This window comes from Pinus tabuliformis, chromosome 5_1 (genome assembly GCF_031772625.1).
Source record: "Pinus tabuliformis cultivar Carrire ecotype Pingquan chromosome 5_1, CPIR1, whole genome shotgun sequence".
Taxonomy (NCBI): domain Eukaryota; kingdom Viridiplantae; phylum Streptophyta; class Pinopsida; order Pinales; family Pinaceae; genus Pinus; species Pinus tabuliformis.
Window position 1 is genome coordinate 429,814,362 of NC_142305.1, and position 19,528 is coordinate 429,833,889.

A 19,528-nucleotide genomic window follows, 5' to 3' on the forward strand; every position below is an offset into this window, starting at 1 on the left:
GGAACAAAAAAAAATTATCACTAAATGTTTTTCCCTGGATCATATAAATCTTCAAAAAAACTCCTCCCAGTGTATTTAACATCTTTGTAGTACTTCTATTGTATCAATTTAATAATATAATTTGGTGGAAGGTATTTTGATTCATCTCCACCTTAGCAACATTAAAAACTACAAAAAAATCTACACAAACAAAAGTAGTTGTATAAAGCAGCGCTAACAAACTCAAGTTGAAGACTTTAGTGATAAATGCAATCTTATGAGAAAAGAGTTATATAACTTGAATTGTAACAACTCTTCCCCAAAACTTTTGAAATATTTGCCAAAATTTACATTGGACTCCATTTATTTATGTGATATTCCTCGATAAGTTTGGAACTTAAATAAAATGAGACAAAAATACAATACTAAGTCACATGACATGCCCCTAGAGGGTCCGATGTTCCATGTCAAACATGTTGGACACAAATTTGATAGGACACATGTTTGGACACAAGTTTTGCATGTCTTGTGAACATGATATGTGTTGGACACAATTTTGGCACATGTCTTGTTCACGGGACACGTGCCAAACCCATGTCCTAGTCATTCCATGAGTTTAGACACATGTCTAACTCGTGTCTCAGTTGTTCCAAAGTTTAGGACACATGCCCTGTTAAAAAGTGACCCACAAGCTATAAAAAGTCAATATATTTCCTAATGATATGGGCTTGGACAACAATGTTGAGTTGATATTAACCAAGTTGGGTGTGTTACCTGATTATATGGGTTGGCATTAACCATCTTAAATGTGTTTCCTAATGATATGGGAATGAACAGAGTTGGCATTAACCAACCTGGGTGTGTTTCCTAAAAATATGGGTTTGGAAACAACATTGAGTTGGCATTGACCAACTTGGATCTTAATGAACAAGTGCTAGAGCCAATCACTTTTGATAATGTTGATCCTCTTGAAGAGTCGTTCTCCACATCAGCAAATGCACTAATTGGATTGGATATAGAATAGAGGAAGGATGAAGGTAAGATCAATGGCAGTGATGCCAATTTTGATGATTCTAACATAAAGGACTACTAAAAGTCACGAGCTATGAGATTCTTCTATCTATGGTTCAAATATATGCTCTATTTGTATTTTCCATTGGCATTCCCGCCTATAGTAACAATGACTCTATCTATGTAATACATTTGATTGATGGGTTAATGAAATAACTGTAGTGTATGGTTCTAATTTATCATGTGTTTGTCATTTGATAATTATTGATGTAGTGCTAGTAAGTACTAAAGAGTAAAGAGTAACTAGACTTATAATTAATGTATAATTGAATCTATGTCATCGTTAGGTAAATGTTCTAATTTCTAAATTCCAACAAAATTTAAATTTTTATATTTATATTTCATTTTTTATTGTGTAATTTGAAAAAAACAAACACCGAGTGTCCTCCATAACCTGTTTCCGGGGATAACATTTCTCGTGTTGGAGACTCGTATTTCCCCGTTCATGAGAACAATAAAACAGTTGTTGGAATTGAGTTAATTAATATGTAATTAGTCATAAGATTTCCAATCGACCTGAGCTCTCTTATAAATATAAGTATGGACTTGCATGTATTAAATAATAATGATTTAGAAGAATTTTGCCAAAAGTAAAGCAAGTCTTGACCTGACATTATTTAGAGATGTATGGATGCTATGTCTCGGTATCCAGAACAGGCTAGCTTGTGATAAAGTACAAATTATCCAGGTGAAAGAGCTGTTGCAGAGGATAAACCTAAATTCTACTGTATTCTGCAGCCTCCTGATTCTTGCCCACGGTGCACATTGCCATAGGCTGAAAGTTCTAGGAAATCCATTTCTCTTCCTGTCACGTGACCATTTCCATTAAGATATCAGTACATTATAAGGTTTAAAAACTAATTTTAAATCTAAAATTCCTCTAACATGCGATTACTCTCATACTGAGGCTGTTTCAAAAAGTTATATCTGGAATTAGGTTCTTCAATAAGGTAGATTCCTTTGAAGTGTGACAGGAAAGTCATTGCAGTATGCTAATGATGACTGAAAATTAATAGCTAAAATTTCATTTTACTGTACAAAGCTCAATTGACTGCTCAGAAAAACACGAAAATGCCACATCACTTTAACATGAAATCAACAAATATTCGGGTATGTTTCCAAGGGACAGACATCCATACTCGCCATCTTTCGGTACTAGGAACTCGCATAGTCTGAAGAAGATATAAATGCAAACATTAAAACCACAACTGCCATAGAATCACATAGAAACGCTCCTCACTGCTGAATAGTTTGTCGAGACTTCTAAATTTCTGTTTAGAACATAATCAGAATGTTATTATACAAGGTTACATAAACCATGGGTGTGGATCGGAATCAACAGAAGATTCCAGTGCAGGTGGTGCGGCATCTGTCCGTAATTAGAAATTGGCAAATCAGCAACCTAATATTTTTATAAACATAATAAAAATAAAATAAAAAATAAAACTTTTGGGAAAATTCAAATTTCATAATTTACACTTCAATCAATTTCCAAACCCGCCAAATGGAGGGTGCTGCTATGCCAAATCCGCTCTCTAAATGCATGTTATTAACTTATTACGTTGTAAATTCTGTTTTTGCTTTTGAAATGCTGATGTCACAGTGCTAATTCTGTCCAAATGCCTGTTACTCTTGGTGCACTCGACTTCACAGTTTGCAAACAAAATGTCAAAATGATGTTTGGAGGATTGCGTTACGTTTTGAAGGGTTTATATTCTCTTCATTAACCATAAGCAACCCCCCAACCCTCATCCTCTTTCCCATGCCAACATCCCTTTGTCCTTTTTTCCGGCCTCGAGTTTTATTTTATTATAATCTTATCAGACTTTTCCAATTAAGAAGGGGTCCGTTTCCTCTGGCCTAGAAACGGATCCATCACCTATAGCACCTTTTTCCCATAAACCAAAACGGTTCTGAAAAAGAATTTACACAACCAGCAATTCGGAAACGGTTCAGCGAATACAAGGTGCTGGTGCTTATCGGACGCGGAAGCAGCGCCCTCTCTAGGAAATTCCGGCCACCAGGAGAATAAGCCTTGACCTAAGCAACTCTGAGATCACATAGCTCAAGAATAAAGACGAAATGAATAAAACAAAATCATCCTTCCAAAATCAAGCTGGAAAACCTCAAGAAAAGCAAGATTAAAGCAACAAAATCATCCTTCTAAAACCAAGCTGGAAAACCTCAAGAGAAGCAAGATTAAAAAAATCCATCTTGAGGTGCAGCAATGTTAAAGCATCAGGCCAAGATCGATCACAAGTTTGTAAATGTACAAATAATATAGGGAAAGACCCTTTATCACAAACACAAACTGAAATCCTGAGAAGTCTAATGGGGTTGGGCAAAGGAACATAAATATTTTCAAAGAGAAATGTTATTGCGCATTGCGTAATTCAGTCCGTGGTCAACGTGGAGCTGCGGCATGTTCTTGTAAAATTAAATAAATAAATATTTAGTTACCCAGTATAGATCCATCTTAATCACAGATAAATTTTGACAATACCAAGATAAATTTTTTCACTGCTTTATACCGGCTTAGATCCATCTCAACTCCAAATCTACCAAGCCGAGAGAGATGAATCTCTTGAGATGCATTTTTTAACTGCTTTATACCAGCCTAGATCCATCTCAACTCCGAAATCTCAACTCCAAATCTACCAAGCCGAGAGAGATGAATCTCTTGAGATGCATTTTTTAATTGCTTTATACCAGCCTAGATCCATCTCAACTCCGAAATCTCAACTCCAAATCTACCAAGCCGAGAGAGATGAATCTCTTGAAATGCATTTTTTAACTGCTTTATACCAGCCTAGATCCATCTCAACTCCGAATCTACCAAGCACGAGGGATCAAATCTCTAAAGGTTTGTATCTCAAGGGATTTGATCTCTCTCGGCTTGGTAGATCTGGAGTTAAGATGGATCTAGGTTGGTTTAGTTTCACCCTTTCAATAAGTAATATTCCACATGAATACCACGGGTTCTCATAAAAGTTGGATCTCAAAAACCACTCCAAGTCAAGTTTATCTTAACTACCCAACAAAAACTAATAAAAATAATAATAATAACATAAAAAAATTATTTTTATTATTTTAGTTTGAGGTTATTTTTGTTTTTATTTTATTTTGACCCAGTCAAGATGTTTAAATACATTACATTACATATTTAACATAGTTGACATTGAAATATTTTACTTAATATGGACATTGACATATTTCATTCACAAATCACATTGTCAATATTAAAATATTATTCTTTTATTAATATTATTTTAAATACATGTAGATATCACCTACATTGAATATTTTTATTATTAATAATAATTTCTGAATCTCGCATATTACTTTTATATTAAAATTTGAATGAATTAAACAAACTAGATTATTTTTCTTACATTAAAATATTTTACTATGATTAACATATATATATATATATATGCATTTTATCTCGCTATATATATATACATATATAAAAATGTTGAGAAATCTAGGGCATCTAGATTAGGGTGATTTCTCTTGCTTGTGATGTTCTTTTCCTTAACTTTATGTACTTGTAATTAATTTATTTTTTCACTTCATTATTATTGTGTTCTTATCATCAAAGAGCTATCAAACTATGAAAGTCAACGAGATGAGGACACAAAATGTAGGCTGCTAGCCAAGGCCAAAACCTCTTCTCTTGAGAAGAAAACCAACAAAAATTCCTCCTTATAGAATATTCAAATGACAAAGTCAAAAACCTATGAACCCAAACCACCCTTCCAAGACCAAGTCAAACCTCTTCCAAATGAACTTGCTTCTCACAAAGTCAACCCAAGTCAAATACTTCTTCCTCTACAACAAATTTCGGGTCCTTCAATTCTGCAACTTTTCAGCCTCCCAGACCTGCAATTGATTTCTCTTGCTTGTGCTGTTCTTTTGCTTAACTTGATGTACTTGTAATTAATTTATTTTTTCACTTGATTATTATTGTGTTTTTATCATCAAAGAGCTATCAAACCATGAAAGTCAATGAGACAAGAGGACACAAAATGTAGGCTGCTAGCCAGGTTCAAAACCTCTTCTCTTGAGAGGAAAACCCACAAAAATTCCTCCTTATAGAATCTTCAAATGACAAAGTCAAAAACCTATGAACCCAAACCACCCTTCCAAGACCAAGTCAAACCTCTTCCCCATGAACTTGCTTCTCACAAAGTCAACCCAAGTCAAATACTTCTTCCTCTACAACAAATTTCGGGTCCTTCAATTCTGCAACTTTTCAACCTCCTAGACCTGCAATTTTCAGCCCCCAATAGTCACTGCAACTTGTTGAAAAGTAACTAGATTCGGTTTCCATAATGACATGTAATTATGTTTTTATGTAATTAATGAAAAGTAGAAAAATAAAATTATTATTGTAATACTTGTCTCATGGGTTTCATGAGCAAGGAATTTTATTTTTAATATGACTCTCATGGTGAGTCCTTAGGATTGGTCCTAAAATCAATTTGAGTCTATGTCATGTATGAAAGACCCTTCTTGGGCATATTACACTTATGTATGAGTCTAGAAATGTCAAGTAGCCCTCCAAGAAAAGCACAAGGCAATCCTCTTCAAGTCGGCTTCAAATGGAATTAATCATCTCTCCAACTGACATGTTGGCTCAAGTTGATGTCATGTTGGCTTATACACGTGAGCAAAAAATTATAAATAGCCCTGTTCGGAACCCATTTTAGAGAGAAATTGAAGAACAATAATTCGGTCAAGTCTAAAGTAAAAACAGTGCGAAGGAAGCTTAATTATCAACGAGGGGAGAAGGAAGAAAAGTGAAGCTCTTACCTTCATTTTCTTGGATCTGTTTTAGGGTAATTCTGCTATCACATATGCGTAGAAGGAGGTCATCTGTTGCAGTAAGGTCGAGAGGAATTACAGTCCTCTTAGATAGTTGAATTGGAAGAAGAACAAGTCTAAGAGGAAGCTGAGGCAAGCTAGAAAGAGTCCCTATGCAAAGAAGGCCTAATTCTAGGAGGTCGAAACTAATGAAGGACTAGGAAGCCGAAGTTGAAGGGTAGCCAAAAAGAAGGAAGGAGCAGAAGCTTGACTAGTGTTGACTTGGGCTTGGAAGAGAAGCAGTGAAAGAGGACTTGTGTCTTGGTCTTGGAGAGGCAAATAGGTCAAGGGTCTTGGTCTTGGTATTCGTCAATTGGAATCTCCACAAAAAGAAGAATTTGTTTGGGTTCTCCTCTCAAGAGTGAGAGATTTTTGTTGAGAAATCTAGGGCATGAATAGTTAAAAGATTTCTCTGCTGGATAATTGCTTGTGATATACTTTTACTTCTTAGCTTACAGTCTTTTCTTCGTTATGCTATTATTGTGTTCTTTTCATCAAGACAATTACCAATATGCACAATAAAAGACAAGTGACACAGTGTGTAGGCTTGTCAGCTAGGGCCAAAACCTCTCACCTCTTGAGAGGAAAACCCGATCAAAATTCTTCTTCTAGATCTTCAATTGATGAGTACCAAGACCATGACAAAGACCCTTGACTGTAATATCCTCCCAAGAACCTTGTCATTAACCTTGATGCTCTGCCTCTTCCCTTCCTTGACTTTCTTCTTGATCTCGAACTGCTCTCCTAGGCTCCTAGAGAAACTCGGTCTTTATACTTCACACTGCTTCTACTCAACTTCACCTAGAGAAACTCGGTCTCTATAATCTCATTGGCTTCCTCTACAGAATCTCAATCTCTAGATCTCTCTCTTGATTACCTAGAACAAGTGTCCCAGAAGAATCCTTCCTTCGCTGACCCCAAAAGAAAACTTTCTTCGTTGTCTCAGAAGAAACCTTCTTCGCGGCCGAAAAGAATCCTCCTTATCACTTCTTCACACTTTTGTTTAGTAGCTTTCTTCTTCGCACTTCTTCATTGAATGCTTGACAAGTTGCTTGCCTTTGAGTGAGGCCGAGTGTGGCTATTGTTATCACCCCAAGAAACTCTCCTAGGTTGTATATCAGAGATGCTCGGGAACATTACAAAGTCAACAAAATGTTGGATGAATGAAAGAAACGCTGCATATTCAAGCCAGATGACCACTTCTACTATGCTTAACCCCAGACATGGGTGAACACCCCCAGACTACAAGGCTTTTAACCACCAATTACTCACAGTTTTAAGAAAAGTGTGATGATGGAGAAAACTGACCACACTAGCAGATGCTCAGGACCCTATGATGGCCGGCTGCAACCAGTTAAAAGATTTGTAAATCTGTTTTCTAATACACAGATAGGATGACAGCGCTCTGGTATTAAAATAACAGAAACCTGCAAACAAATTCAATGATACATGCTAAATCCTAACATAGAGGTGGGATGACAGCCCCTCTAATGCTAAACATTAACAGCACATGAATAAATGCAAAACAAGCATAGCCTGGAACAAGAAGAAGAAGTGGACAGTGAGCGTTTAACAGCAAAAGAAGCTTGCATTCGCTGAAAATGAAGACCAGACGCTGCAGGTATCACATCAGTTATAATCTCCAGAAGTTGAACCTTACAGCAAGATAACAGTCATCGACCTCATTACATTGTGTTTCTGGGTATATATGGAGGTTGAATACAAAATTGCTCTGCATAATTCATGCGTGAAGGGGTCATAATTGACCACCAACCGCATTTACAATCAGATATGGGTTTTTGATAACAGTTTGATTGTTTTTAATGAACAAAATGGCTCTTTTTGTACTTTGTTGTCATCCCTGAACAGATGAAGTATTAACTGAATAAATTTCCATAACTGATGCAGTCATTGAGCTGCTAGAGGATCGTCCTTCTTGTCCTCGACCGTGCTATTACATGCATGTAGGTAGCTGAGGAGTTAATGTGCAGAGAGTAGGTAGATCATCCCCTTCATCCTTCGGGTGAATAACACAGGTTACGAGCGAGAACAGAATAGTGGAAGCAGTCTTGAATCGAAGGAATGAATCTCAGCCGTCGAATCATACAAATCGACGGTGGAGATCAGACTATGGAGGCCATCGGGAGGTGGACGATCAGGGTGAATGAGGGCCGTCGGATCATAGCGAGAAAGATCGGACGGCTATTGGGAGCCGGAGCTACGCACAAGTTAACAAGCGGGGGTTCGGCGGTTTCGCGAGCGAGCGATTTCCCCGCACCGCTTTTTGACAGTGGGCGGTATTCGTACCGTGGGGCGCGATCCGGTTATATTGCGCCACATGGCAGATAGGTCCGGCGGGAAACCGCCTTCCCCGCTGCCTAACGAACGCGCAAGTTCCAGTGGCGGGAGAAGCGTATGGCGTTGGATCTACGGGAAATGATCGGACTGTTCAGGATTAACGTGCCTTTTGGTTGATATGACAGGTAAAGGGCCCACCGACAACTTGTGTTTTTAATTATATGTGCCCGTTATATGATTAAGACTTTATAGCCAGGGTTAAAATAAAAATAGGTTAATGCAGGGTTTTAAAAGGTTAATGGGGTTTATAAAGGTTTTAAACAAAAAGAAGCCTGGGAGCCCGAAAAAGGGTTTATGAGGGGTTTAAGAGGCAAAATGGAGAAAAACAAGGTGGCGGGAGTTATAAGGATATAAAACAAATGAAGGGGGGGAAGATTGAATGAACTGCTGCTAGCCCCTTCTTGCAGAAAACACCACGACCAAGCTGTCCTTGACCCTCAAAAATGCTCAAACATGTAGCAGAGCTAACAGCTATATATACACTTCATCTCATGTCCTTTAGGCCGACACGATCACAAGAGTTAGGCCGACTTCTTCTAGCATGTTCTTCCATCATTGGAGGCCGACTTGAAGAGGATTGACAAGATATTGGAGGATACTTTGCATAGACAAGTTTGACTCTATACAAAGTGTAACATGACTTCATTACATGACAATGACCCTATTATTTTATGACTAGATGACAAATAATTCCTAAAGACTCTCAATGGGAATCTTGACTCAAAAACAAAATCTCTTGCTGATGAAACCCATGAAGCAAGTCAATACAATAATTTTATTTTTCTTCTTTACATCTCATTACATAAAATCATAATTACATGTCATTATGAAGACCGAACCTAGTTACACGTTTCAACACTTCCTCTTAACTAGGGAGGTATTCATAATGGTACTTGGACTTTCTCAATCTGAAGAATTCCTCATAAGAAGAATTCGGATTGGTAACTCATTTGTATAGCAACATATCAACCAACATTGTTACATAGCATGGTCTTGACTAATAGCACCATCTCTCCACAAGATCTGAGCTCAATGCTGGTGAGACCAATGATTTACAGACACTCTCATCATTGTCTCTCTTGGAACAACCCCTACCCGAGTACTCGGGGTGTGTTCCATGAGGACTATCCTTATCTTGGACTCCCCAACCCTCAAAGAATATCGATCCTCCACGACTACTCTTTTATTGGATGCCCTATCTCATCCTCAAAGAGTATCGGATGCCAAATGATTACCCAATCCTCCATCCTGTCTTCCCAGGCGAAGATCATAATGACATGTCTATCTCTCCCTCTCAAATAGGGAGGACATATTCCAATAAAGGAATGTACTTATTCCTACGAAAGAAATGTACCTAAGCTCCCTCTTGGCTTAAGAATTTCCAAGTTTCTTCCAAGTAAGAAACTTCTTTTGATGCTCCCTCTTAACTAGGAACCTATAGTAGCTCCTCATGTGGAGATCATGGAACAACCAGCGAGTTGAAGAGCTCCTTCCTTTGATGTCCTGCATTTATTCTTCGTCATGGAGTCTTCATCTTTTGGGGACTTCTTCATAGGGCACAGACCATCCATCACTTTCATCCATGAGTTTAGTCATGTCCTTATTTCATCATAAAGTGATCCATTAGATTTCCATTTGGTTTTGCTTCATGTCATGCTGCTTTCTTCATGCCATATTTTTCGAAAGGATCTTACATCCTTCTATATGCTCCTCTTGGAAGTCGTCCACAGATCTTCCCTTTCGCAGTCCTACATAAGCTCATCTAGATATTAATTCAAAAACAAGACATGAACACTTAAATCAGAATCACCTTTGTGATGGTCTTTCATCATGACATCTTTTTGTAGGTATCAACATCCTGCATGCAGATTGGCATACCTCCTAAAGATATTCATTGTCAAGGGTCTCCATCTTTTTCTGACTCATATTAGAGTCTTCATATCTTTCTAGGAGATTTCCTAGTCAAATCTTTTGGATGTTGATTGCCTTTATCATGGTTGCATATCTCACGATCTCTTCCTTCCTTTCTTCACACATTCCATTCCCAGGAGCTTCCAATCAGATTTCTTTAATTGTAATCAACCACCTCATACTCCATATGAGGACATATTATGTTGATTTCATCTAGTGTGACTTATGCCTTCCTGCGTCCTTTCAGAGGAGAAGATCCTTTTCCCTTGATCATGCTTCTCAAGATAGAAGTAGTGATCCATGTTACCTTTAGGTCGTCTAGGCTTCTTTCAGCAGCTTCCTTGATTGAAAAGATCTTCAACCCCTTGATTTGTTTCATCTCTTATGTCATCATACCATCATCCCATGAACTCCACAAGTTGGAGTCCCTGATGAAACACTTGCTTCTTCTCTAGATCGGTGAACCCTCTAAAGAGGATTCCATCAAAGAATCTTGAGGATCTTGTATATCCCTATACAACAGATGTTTCCTTTTTGACTTGATGTATGATGAGCCTTGTCCTGGATGACTTCTTCCTTTTCTTAAGTTTGCAATGAGGTTCCCAAGAGCTATATCCTTCATATTTGATTGCCATGGATTTTGTTTCGTCTGTCCTTCATGATTCCCTATGGTGATGTCACGAGCTCTTGTTTTTAATGCTTCCATGATGCATATTATTATTTATTATAGCCATATCCTATAAAAGATTTAGGAGCTATGACAAGACCTTTTGTGAGGGAGACTATCTCAACATAGTAGAGATCTCTTACTTCCTCTTTTCTTGGACTTCTCTTCGGCTCCACTTTTTTGGTGATATGGGCTTCTTCTCTTCCTCTTTTGATATTGTCCCTTTAGGACAATCTTTCCTGTAATGTCCATAATTTTACATCCATAGCATTGACTCTTAGCTATGCTCTTCTTTCTTTTTCTGGGGAGCAAAATTTTCAAACTTCCCTTTCCTTACTGCAAATGTTTGAGTCCTTTAACCTTCAACACTTTTGCCCTCAACTCGTCTTCTTCTATCTTGCATAGAACCCACAAGTTGTCAAATGAGGTAACTTTCTTATCCTCATGGATATTTGTTACCTTGTTCATTAGTTAGTGCATTTAAAACAATGATGATTATCTTCTTATCATCTCTCCCTAATCTCGAAGTTGAGATCTTATGAAGATATCCCTTCATTCTTTGATACCTTCAACTTTGTGTAGGTCAGATCTAAGTCATGTGACCTTCTTTATCGCATCTTCAAAGAATAGTCTTACGAGCTTATCATATACATCTCTTTGTTGTCTCCAATACTGCTATATGAGGGGACCTTTCATAAGAATCCGTTTCCATGAATTCAGAGGAGACCTTTTCCATTGATGTTTTCAGTGACTTCACTTTCTTCAAGGATTATGTCTATCCTCCTTTTTCATGCAAGGAATTTTGATGACTCAACCAGCTTATAGATCTCCTTGCAAACACGAAGTCATTTTACCAAATTTGATTAAAAAATGAAAGATACTTACTTGACAAGTGAAGATGAAATCTTCATCTTGATCACTTTGATGATGGTTGAAGAAGATATATTAGTGCTTCCTTTTGGATGATCTTCCTCCAAATGAAAAGCCTTTCTTCAATAAAGAAGATTGCTCCTTTTATGATGACAACGCCTTTTGATCTGGCTCCTTTTGATGAGGCTGATTTGTTGCTTCCTCCGCATGATCTTCTTCAAGGACAAGGAGAGGATCCTTGCTTGCCTTATAACCTTGAAGATGATGACAATGCCTTCTAGCCTTCAAGATACTTTGACTTCTTTGGTACTGGATGAGTGCAAATCATAATTCCTTCTAGGGTTTCGACTTTCTTCAAGATTATGTGATCTTCGTCTTTTAAAGTTTTTCGAGCTACCTTGCTTTGTAGATAACTTGATGAGGGTCTTGTGGTCTTTTGATGATGACTAGAGGATCTAAAACTTTTGTTGTTGTAGACTGCTTTTTAAAATTGGCAACTACGACCAAATTCCACTTTGGACAACTCCTATGGGGAAGATTATTGCAGCATTGAATTCCTCTCTTCGAGAGGACCAAAATCAATATAAAGATTGTCTCATTTGAACAAGTGAAAGTGGATTTTTGTATTTATGTTCTCTCACAAGTAAATTTATAAGGTCGGCCTCATCCTTATGTCGACTCGTAAGCCTAAAAGTCACGTCTCTTCCACTCCAACGACTAGTATATATAGAGGTGCTTTCAACCTCATTTTACATGTCGAAAAAGGTCAAATCATATCTGAGGTAGTTGAGCTGAGAAGGAGGATGCATGAGTATTCTGTTTTGGGTTTTCTCTTCCATCACAGGGTCGAGAATCTTCTGTTGGGAAGGCCGCAGGTTGTTAAGGCATGTCTGGGCTAGTTTCATGTGGTAAACTCTTCCCCACTTCAGGCCGAGTATCTCAGGCAGAAGACCGAGGTTGTTTGTGGCATCTCTGAACTAGATCGATGGGTGTTCATGACAGTTCTGGACCGTATTCATCTTACCTTGTTGGACGCAGACCCTCCTTGGAGTATAGTAGGTTCAAACCCCGTTGTATGGTAGAAAAGAGGCTAAGGTATTAGCCTGGCCTAAGCCGCTTTCACAGCTAAGAAGATCAAATGTTTTGAGGTTAATATCATGTGTTTGCTGCTGTAGGTTAGGGCAGATGTATGCCCTAGCCAGATCTTCATTCAGTCCAGATTAATCTACTTTGGGTTACTCATATTTAGCTAAAGAAGACCACATATGTGTATCCAGGATCTAGTTGCTTTTGAAGCCAGTTGTGTGGCTACATTATCTACCACTGGTGAGATCAAGAAGTGCAGACTTGACAGGGTTATTTCCTTGACATCTGGATTGTGGTATTGCTCACATGTTGGCAAGACAATTTGACTTTAAGTGTACTCACTTTCTCTTTCTCTGTTGAACATTTGATAATAATAATAAGAAGAATTGATCAAGGGTTTTCCCCTTCTTGGGGTTTTTCCCTGGCTTGAGCCAATTTTTGTGTTCTCTTGTCTTGGCTTGTCTTCTGCATGTATGGTTTATGTTCTTTCTTCAGTTATAATGGTTAATGTGATTACAAAAGGAAAAGAAATGGATTGGTAATTGGGCTCATGTTGATCTAACTGTCCATACCAAAGTACATATTAAAATTAACACTGCTTCTTCGATCTAGGGTTTTATTCTTCATGTAGATCTTGATCTCCGACTTGCTTAGATGCCCTTCCTTTGACTTTAGCACCCTAGCTCCGATACCATGTTGAGAAATCTAGGGCATGAATAGTTAAAAGATTTCTCTACTTGATAATTGCTTGTGATATACTTTTACTTAACTTATAGTTTTTTCTTCGTTACGTTATTATTGTGTTCTTTTCATCATGACAGTTACCAATATGCACAATAAAAGACAAGTGACAGAGTATGTAGGCTTGTCAGCTTGGGCCAAAATCTCTCACCTCTTGAGAGGAAAACTCGATCAAAATTCTTCTTCTAGATCTTCAATTTATTAGTACCAAGACCATGACAAAGACCCTTGACTCTAGTGTTCTCCCAAGAACCTTGTCATTAACCTTGATGCTCTGCCTCTTCCCTTTCTTGACTTTCATCTTGATCTCGAACCGTTCTCCTCGGCTCCTTCTAAAGAAACTCGGTCTTTATACTTCACACTGCTTCTTCTCGACTTCTCGTAGAGAAACTTGGTCTCTATAATCTCACTGGCTTCCTCTAGAGAATCTCGGTCTCTGGATCTATATCTCGATTACCTAGAACAAGTATCCCAGAAGAATCCTTCCTTCGGTGACCCCAGAAGAAAACCTTCTCCGTTGTCTCAGAAGAAACCTCCTTCCCTGCCCCAGAAGAAACCTTCTCCGTTGCCCAGAAGAATCCTCCTTATCACTTCTTCGCACTTTTATTTAATAACCTTCTTCTTCGCACTTCTTCACCGAATACTTGATGAGTTGCTTGCCTTTGAGTGAGGCCAAGTGTGGCTATATATGCACTTCATCTCATGTCCTTTAGGCCGACATGATCACAAGAGTTAGGCCGACTTCTTCTAGCATGTTCTTCCATCGTTGGAGGCTGACTTGAAGAGTGTAAGTGACAAGGTCTTGGAGGATACTTTACATAGACAAGTTTGACTCTATACAAAGTGTAACATGACTTCATTACATGACCATGACTATCAATTTATGACTAAATGACAAATAATTCCTAAAGACTCTCAATGGGAGTCTTGACTCAAAAACAAAATCTCTTGCTCATGAAACCCATGAAGCAAGTCAATACAATAATTTTATTTTTCTTCTTTACATCCCATTACATAAAATCATAATTACATGTTATTATGAAGACCAAACCTAGTTACACTTTTCAACAATTTTGGCCCCGGCTGATAGCCTATATTTTGTGTCTCTTGTCTCTTTATGATTTATGCATTGATAGTTGTTTGATGAAGAAGAACAGCAAAAACCTAAGTAAAAGAAGATCCTAATATAAAAGAAGTAAAAAGCACTCACAAGCAATGACTAATAGAAGAGAAATCACTTAATTGCTATGCCCTATATTTCTCAACATGGTATCAAAGCTAAGGTGACTAAGTCAAGGAAGGGCATCTTATCAAGGGACACTCAAGGATCAAATCTCAAGGAAGGCATCAAAGCGAAGATCATCTTGAAGTCAAAGGAAGCATCATAACCCTAGATCAAAGAAGTCTACAAAGAAGTATTTTTGTTTTGTTTTGGGATTTGGTGACCACATTTCAGATCTTGGTTCGCTATATTTTCGGAAATATGATCTGAGAGAGTTAATAATTGTTGAAACCTTGTTATCTACTTGGTCTTCTTGTACCTGTTTCCTTTTCCAAACCTTCTTATTCCTGCAATCTCAAGCCACGTGCCCATAGTTATGACACTTGAAGCATTCAATGTTGTCCATAGGTGATTCCATCTGATATCTGCAATCACGAGCGCTATGGCCATAGTTATGGCATTTGAAACATTCAATGTTTGGCCCATCTAGCACGTATTCTCTTCTGATAAAATCATCGTGGAATCTGTCTCGTGATCTTGCAAACTTGCTTCTAGGGTTTTGCAAATAATGATTGTACCTGTCAAAAACTTCACAATCCCTAGCCATATGTCCAAAATTGTTACATTTGTAACATTCAACATCATCTCTCAAATGATCAAATTTGTTAATATTATGCTGAGTTCTGGAATATCCATTTCTGAAGGATCTCCTGGAATTATATTCATTCCAAACATACATGCGACATTCTGCAGCTCTATGTCCAAACCTTCCACATGAATAACAATGACCATAAAAGATAGGTTAATACTTGCGAGGAAATCTTTTTCAAGGATTGTCTTCCAAGGTTCTTCCTACGAATCTTGATCTCTTGATCTATTTGGGAGATCTACCTGCTTGGTAGATTTTGCATATCCATCTTCTTTAACTGTCATAGAAGGACTCTACTTCTTTTCGAAATTTTTTTTGTAACCAAGACCAGTGTTATCACTGTATGATCGTTTGTCGCTGATGAGTTCATCCAAAGTCTTTGAACTGTTGGTGTAGTTTTGATTTTTTTTTTCCATTTTTCACTTCCTTTCGTAGAGCAACTATTTCAGCTTCCAATGCTTCTCTTTCCTTGTTGTTTTCCGTAAATTCTTTCCTGAGAGATTCTTTAATTCGCTTGTATTCTTCAACCTTGATTTTAAGGTTGAGGACTTGTTCTCTTTCTGTCCTCAAATCGTCTTCAAGAGTGTTGACATGCTTCTTCTCGGCTTTGATCTCTTTGATAACCCTGATCACTTCGTTTTGAAATTCAACCTCAGTCATTTCTTCTTCTTTGTCTTCTTCTTCGTCAGGTGCCTCTTGCTTATTGTGCTTGGCCATAAACAATACTCTTCCATTGAATTCTTCTTCGTTATCACTATCTTCTTCGGATGAGGAACTATCTTCTTTGGTGAAGAAACTTTTCTTAAACCATTTCTTCTTGCCTTGCTTGTTGAACTTCCTAGGACCTTTCTTTCCATTCGTAACAACCTCATTTTTGTGAGGACATTTGGCTGCAAAATGCCCAACCTCACCACAGTGAAAACATATTAATGGAAGTTTACCTTTGAATTTTCTCGTACTTGTTCTCATTTTCCATGTGAAGTAGGCGAATTCTTTATCTGAGAGTTCTTCTTCCTCTTCTTCCTTTTCTTCATCCTTACAACTGTAAGTTTTTGCTTTTTGAGTCTGCTTGTCCTTACCATTCTTCTTGGATGCGGAAAATGTTGTTTCTAAGTGAGATGTGCCATCCTCTTCTTCAATCCTCATTTCATATGCCGTAAGAATTCCATGCAATTCATCCATGCTGAGATTGGTTAGATTCGGTCTATCTTCCAAGACAGATACCTTAGGGTTAAATCTTGCTAGCAAGGTTATGATGATCTTTCGGACAACAATTTTCGTTTCAACAGGTTCTCCCAAACCTTCCAATGTATTTTTTGTTTCATCAACATGCTGAAAGTATGCAGCAATATCTTCACCTTCCCTCATCTTGAGTTGCTCAAATTATGCCCTGAAAATTTGAAGCTTTGCTTCTTTCACCTTTGAGTCACCTGCATATATATTTTCCAAGCTTGCCCCATACCTCTTTAGCAGTTTTGCAAATCAATACCTTAAGATAAACAGGTTCGATAAGCCCACTGATAATAAGATCTTTAGCCTTTGCATCATATACCACATTTTTCTTACCTTGTTCATCCTGGGTCAATGTGAATCCTTTGTCAACAATTTCCCATACTTCGTATCCTTGCGCCAGCAAATGAACATGCATTCTTCCACTCCAAAGTGCATAGTTATTTCCATTGAACAAAGGAACTCTATTCTTAGTATACTCCATGATCTCCTTCCAATTGTTAGACTGTAATTGAAGGAACCAAGATCTGATACCAATTGTTGGAAATACTGGGAGTGGCGGTGAATCAGTATTCCTTAGCAATTAGTACTTTTAAATCTTTTCAGAGCATTAGTTATCTTCAATTATTATTAATGTTTATGCAGTAATAACGGTAAATAAAAGAACACAGTAGACATAAGAATTTTAGGTGGAAAACCCCCTCCGGGTCAAAAACCACCGAATGCTTTCTTTAATAAATTCTTTAATCTTCAACCCCAACTGAAATGAAAGCAATGACTTCCTACAATTCTAGAAAATCATTCTTCTCCAGCTCCCACTAGAAGGACGCCCCAATGCCCTGGTTTCTTCAATAATCAACTGAATGGATGCTCCAACATCCTAGACCAACCTACCACCCTGAAGTGTTCACAGGCTCCAACCTGTAGGCGACTTCATGCACCAGCCTAGCACCTCCCTGCCACCCTATAACGACTGAAATGAGACAAGAGTGTGGATTCCCGTACAATATCCACGATACAATATGATTTACAATGATTTTGACCGAACACCCAATCACACTATGACCTGCAACCCAACCATGACATCATCTAAACAGAGACTCCTATAACTCCTAATAATGCCTTTTTGACTCTAGGCAGATTGACTCTTTTACAATAATGACTCTTTTACAACTTCACAATGATGACTCTTGGCCTTGACACTTCTTCACAATATACGATGGTTGTCATGTCTTCAAAGGATGTCCCGCTGCAATGCTTAATTTGATTTGATACTTTTGCTCTTGAATTCTTGCTTGAAGTTACACTTGAATCTTCTTCTACCTGCATGCAAAATTTGCCCAGCGAAACCAAATCCTAAAACAAAACAAAATACCCTTCAACTTACCTCTGCCTGCAAAACACATGTAAGTGCATAATAATAAATAAATACAAATTAAAATTACAATGCGTATGTGAAGTGTGCTTTTCACTTTTGTTGTTGACTTGTTGCAGCAGTAGACAAAGACTCTCACACTTGATATAGGCCTGGACTCTATGCAAGACCATATCCAAAACTGACCTAAAGATATATACAATAAAAATTGATGACAAACCCTAGACTTGTGATGGAACAAGTTCTAAGTACAACAATAGAGACCATTCTATCAACTATGACAAGACAAGTAACACGAACTTACAACATCATATAGATTTAGCAGACTTGGTGTAGCATCAAGAATAGGACATCCGAAATGTGGTATCAAAACTAATTGTGAGATATAGAGATATAACCGAGACCCTCTATGTACTTACATTGTCCTACAAAAACATATGTCAGAGATGATACTCATATTTCAAATGTAAACACTAATCATACATACCTTGTTGTAGGAGACTTACTCTTGACTGTTGATGTGTGGTCCTTACTGCAGTGATCCTTGAATGCATGTTTTTTCTTGCCTTCTAGGATCTCGATATTGAATCTGTTGTATCTATGTAATTTCGGATCTCCAGGGTCTAAAATTTCGTCCTGTGGTAGCCCTCTGAGTCCTCTTTCCAACCCCACAGGTATGATCAAGATTGGATTCTTCAAGAAAGCATTATGCCCAATCTCCCACGATGACCTGATTATAGATTGGTTCAGTAGAACAAACTTGTACGAAGAGCCACATGTCACTATTGCAACCTTCGGCCCTGAAAACACTACTCAACAAACTACAGTACGTCCTCTTTCTGTGACTATTTACGAAATTTGAATCCAATGCTCAGAGAGAAAGTTATGAAGATTTTCCCAACATCGCCTGTTTGACATGGAATTTGGAAGCTTGCAAAACCCTTACTTCCTCGGATCATATCTCCGAAAATATAGCGAACCAAGATCTGAAATTCAGTCACGAGGTTCATCAAGATTTCGGCTCAAATGGGTTTTAATTTCAGCTTCTGAAGCTTCGCAGAAAAAAAGTTATAGCGAAAATGCCACAATGACCTGTTTGAAGCCACAAAATCCCTACTAGAGGAGGATATGAGGGTCATTATTTATATGAATGTCTTGAGTTGAGAGGGTCCTCAACAAGTGAAGGTTGGAGGGATTTTAAGATATTTTTTTATTTTTTAATTATTGACTATTCAATGACCACAGCCAATTATAAGTGCCATGCCACAACCCCATAGGGTTTTAGCCCACTAACTGGGGTTACTAACTGCAAACATGAATATCTCTCAAACCGTGTAGAATTACTTGGCGTGCCATATATCAACAGAAACATCTCGACAAGTAGAATCCATCTAGAAGATCCTTGACTCAGAATAGAGTAAGTTGTCAAGTCAAAATGCCCATGCAAGATCAGGGTAGCCCCTGGTGCTGCTTAGGTTGACATCAATGACAACCATTGATCAA

General features: G+C 37.9%; 1 protein-coding gene across 1 annotated transcript in view; it reads right to left on the reverse strand.

The window, feature by feature from the left end:
• Positions 1–1,522: 1,522 nt before the first annotated feature.
• Positions 1,523–19,528, reverse strand: part of LOC149165338 (HNH endonuclease) — a 135,028-nt gene continuing 117,022 nt past the window's right edge. The window contains exon 4 of the mRNA XM_089432290.1: positions 1,523–1,855. Coding sequence (XP_089288416.1) covers positions 1,773–1,855 — 83 coding nt within the window. The 3' untranslated portion in view covers positions 1,523–1,772. The remainder of the gene's footprint in view (positions 1,856–19,528) is intronic.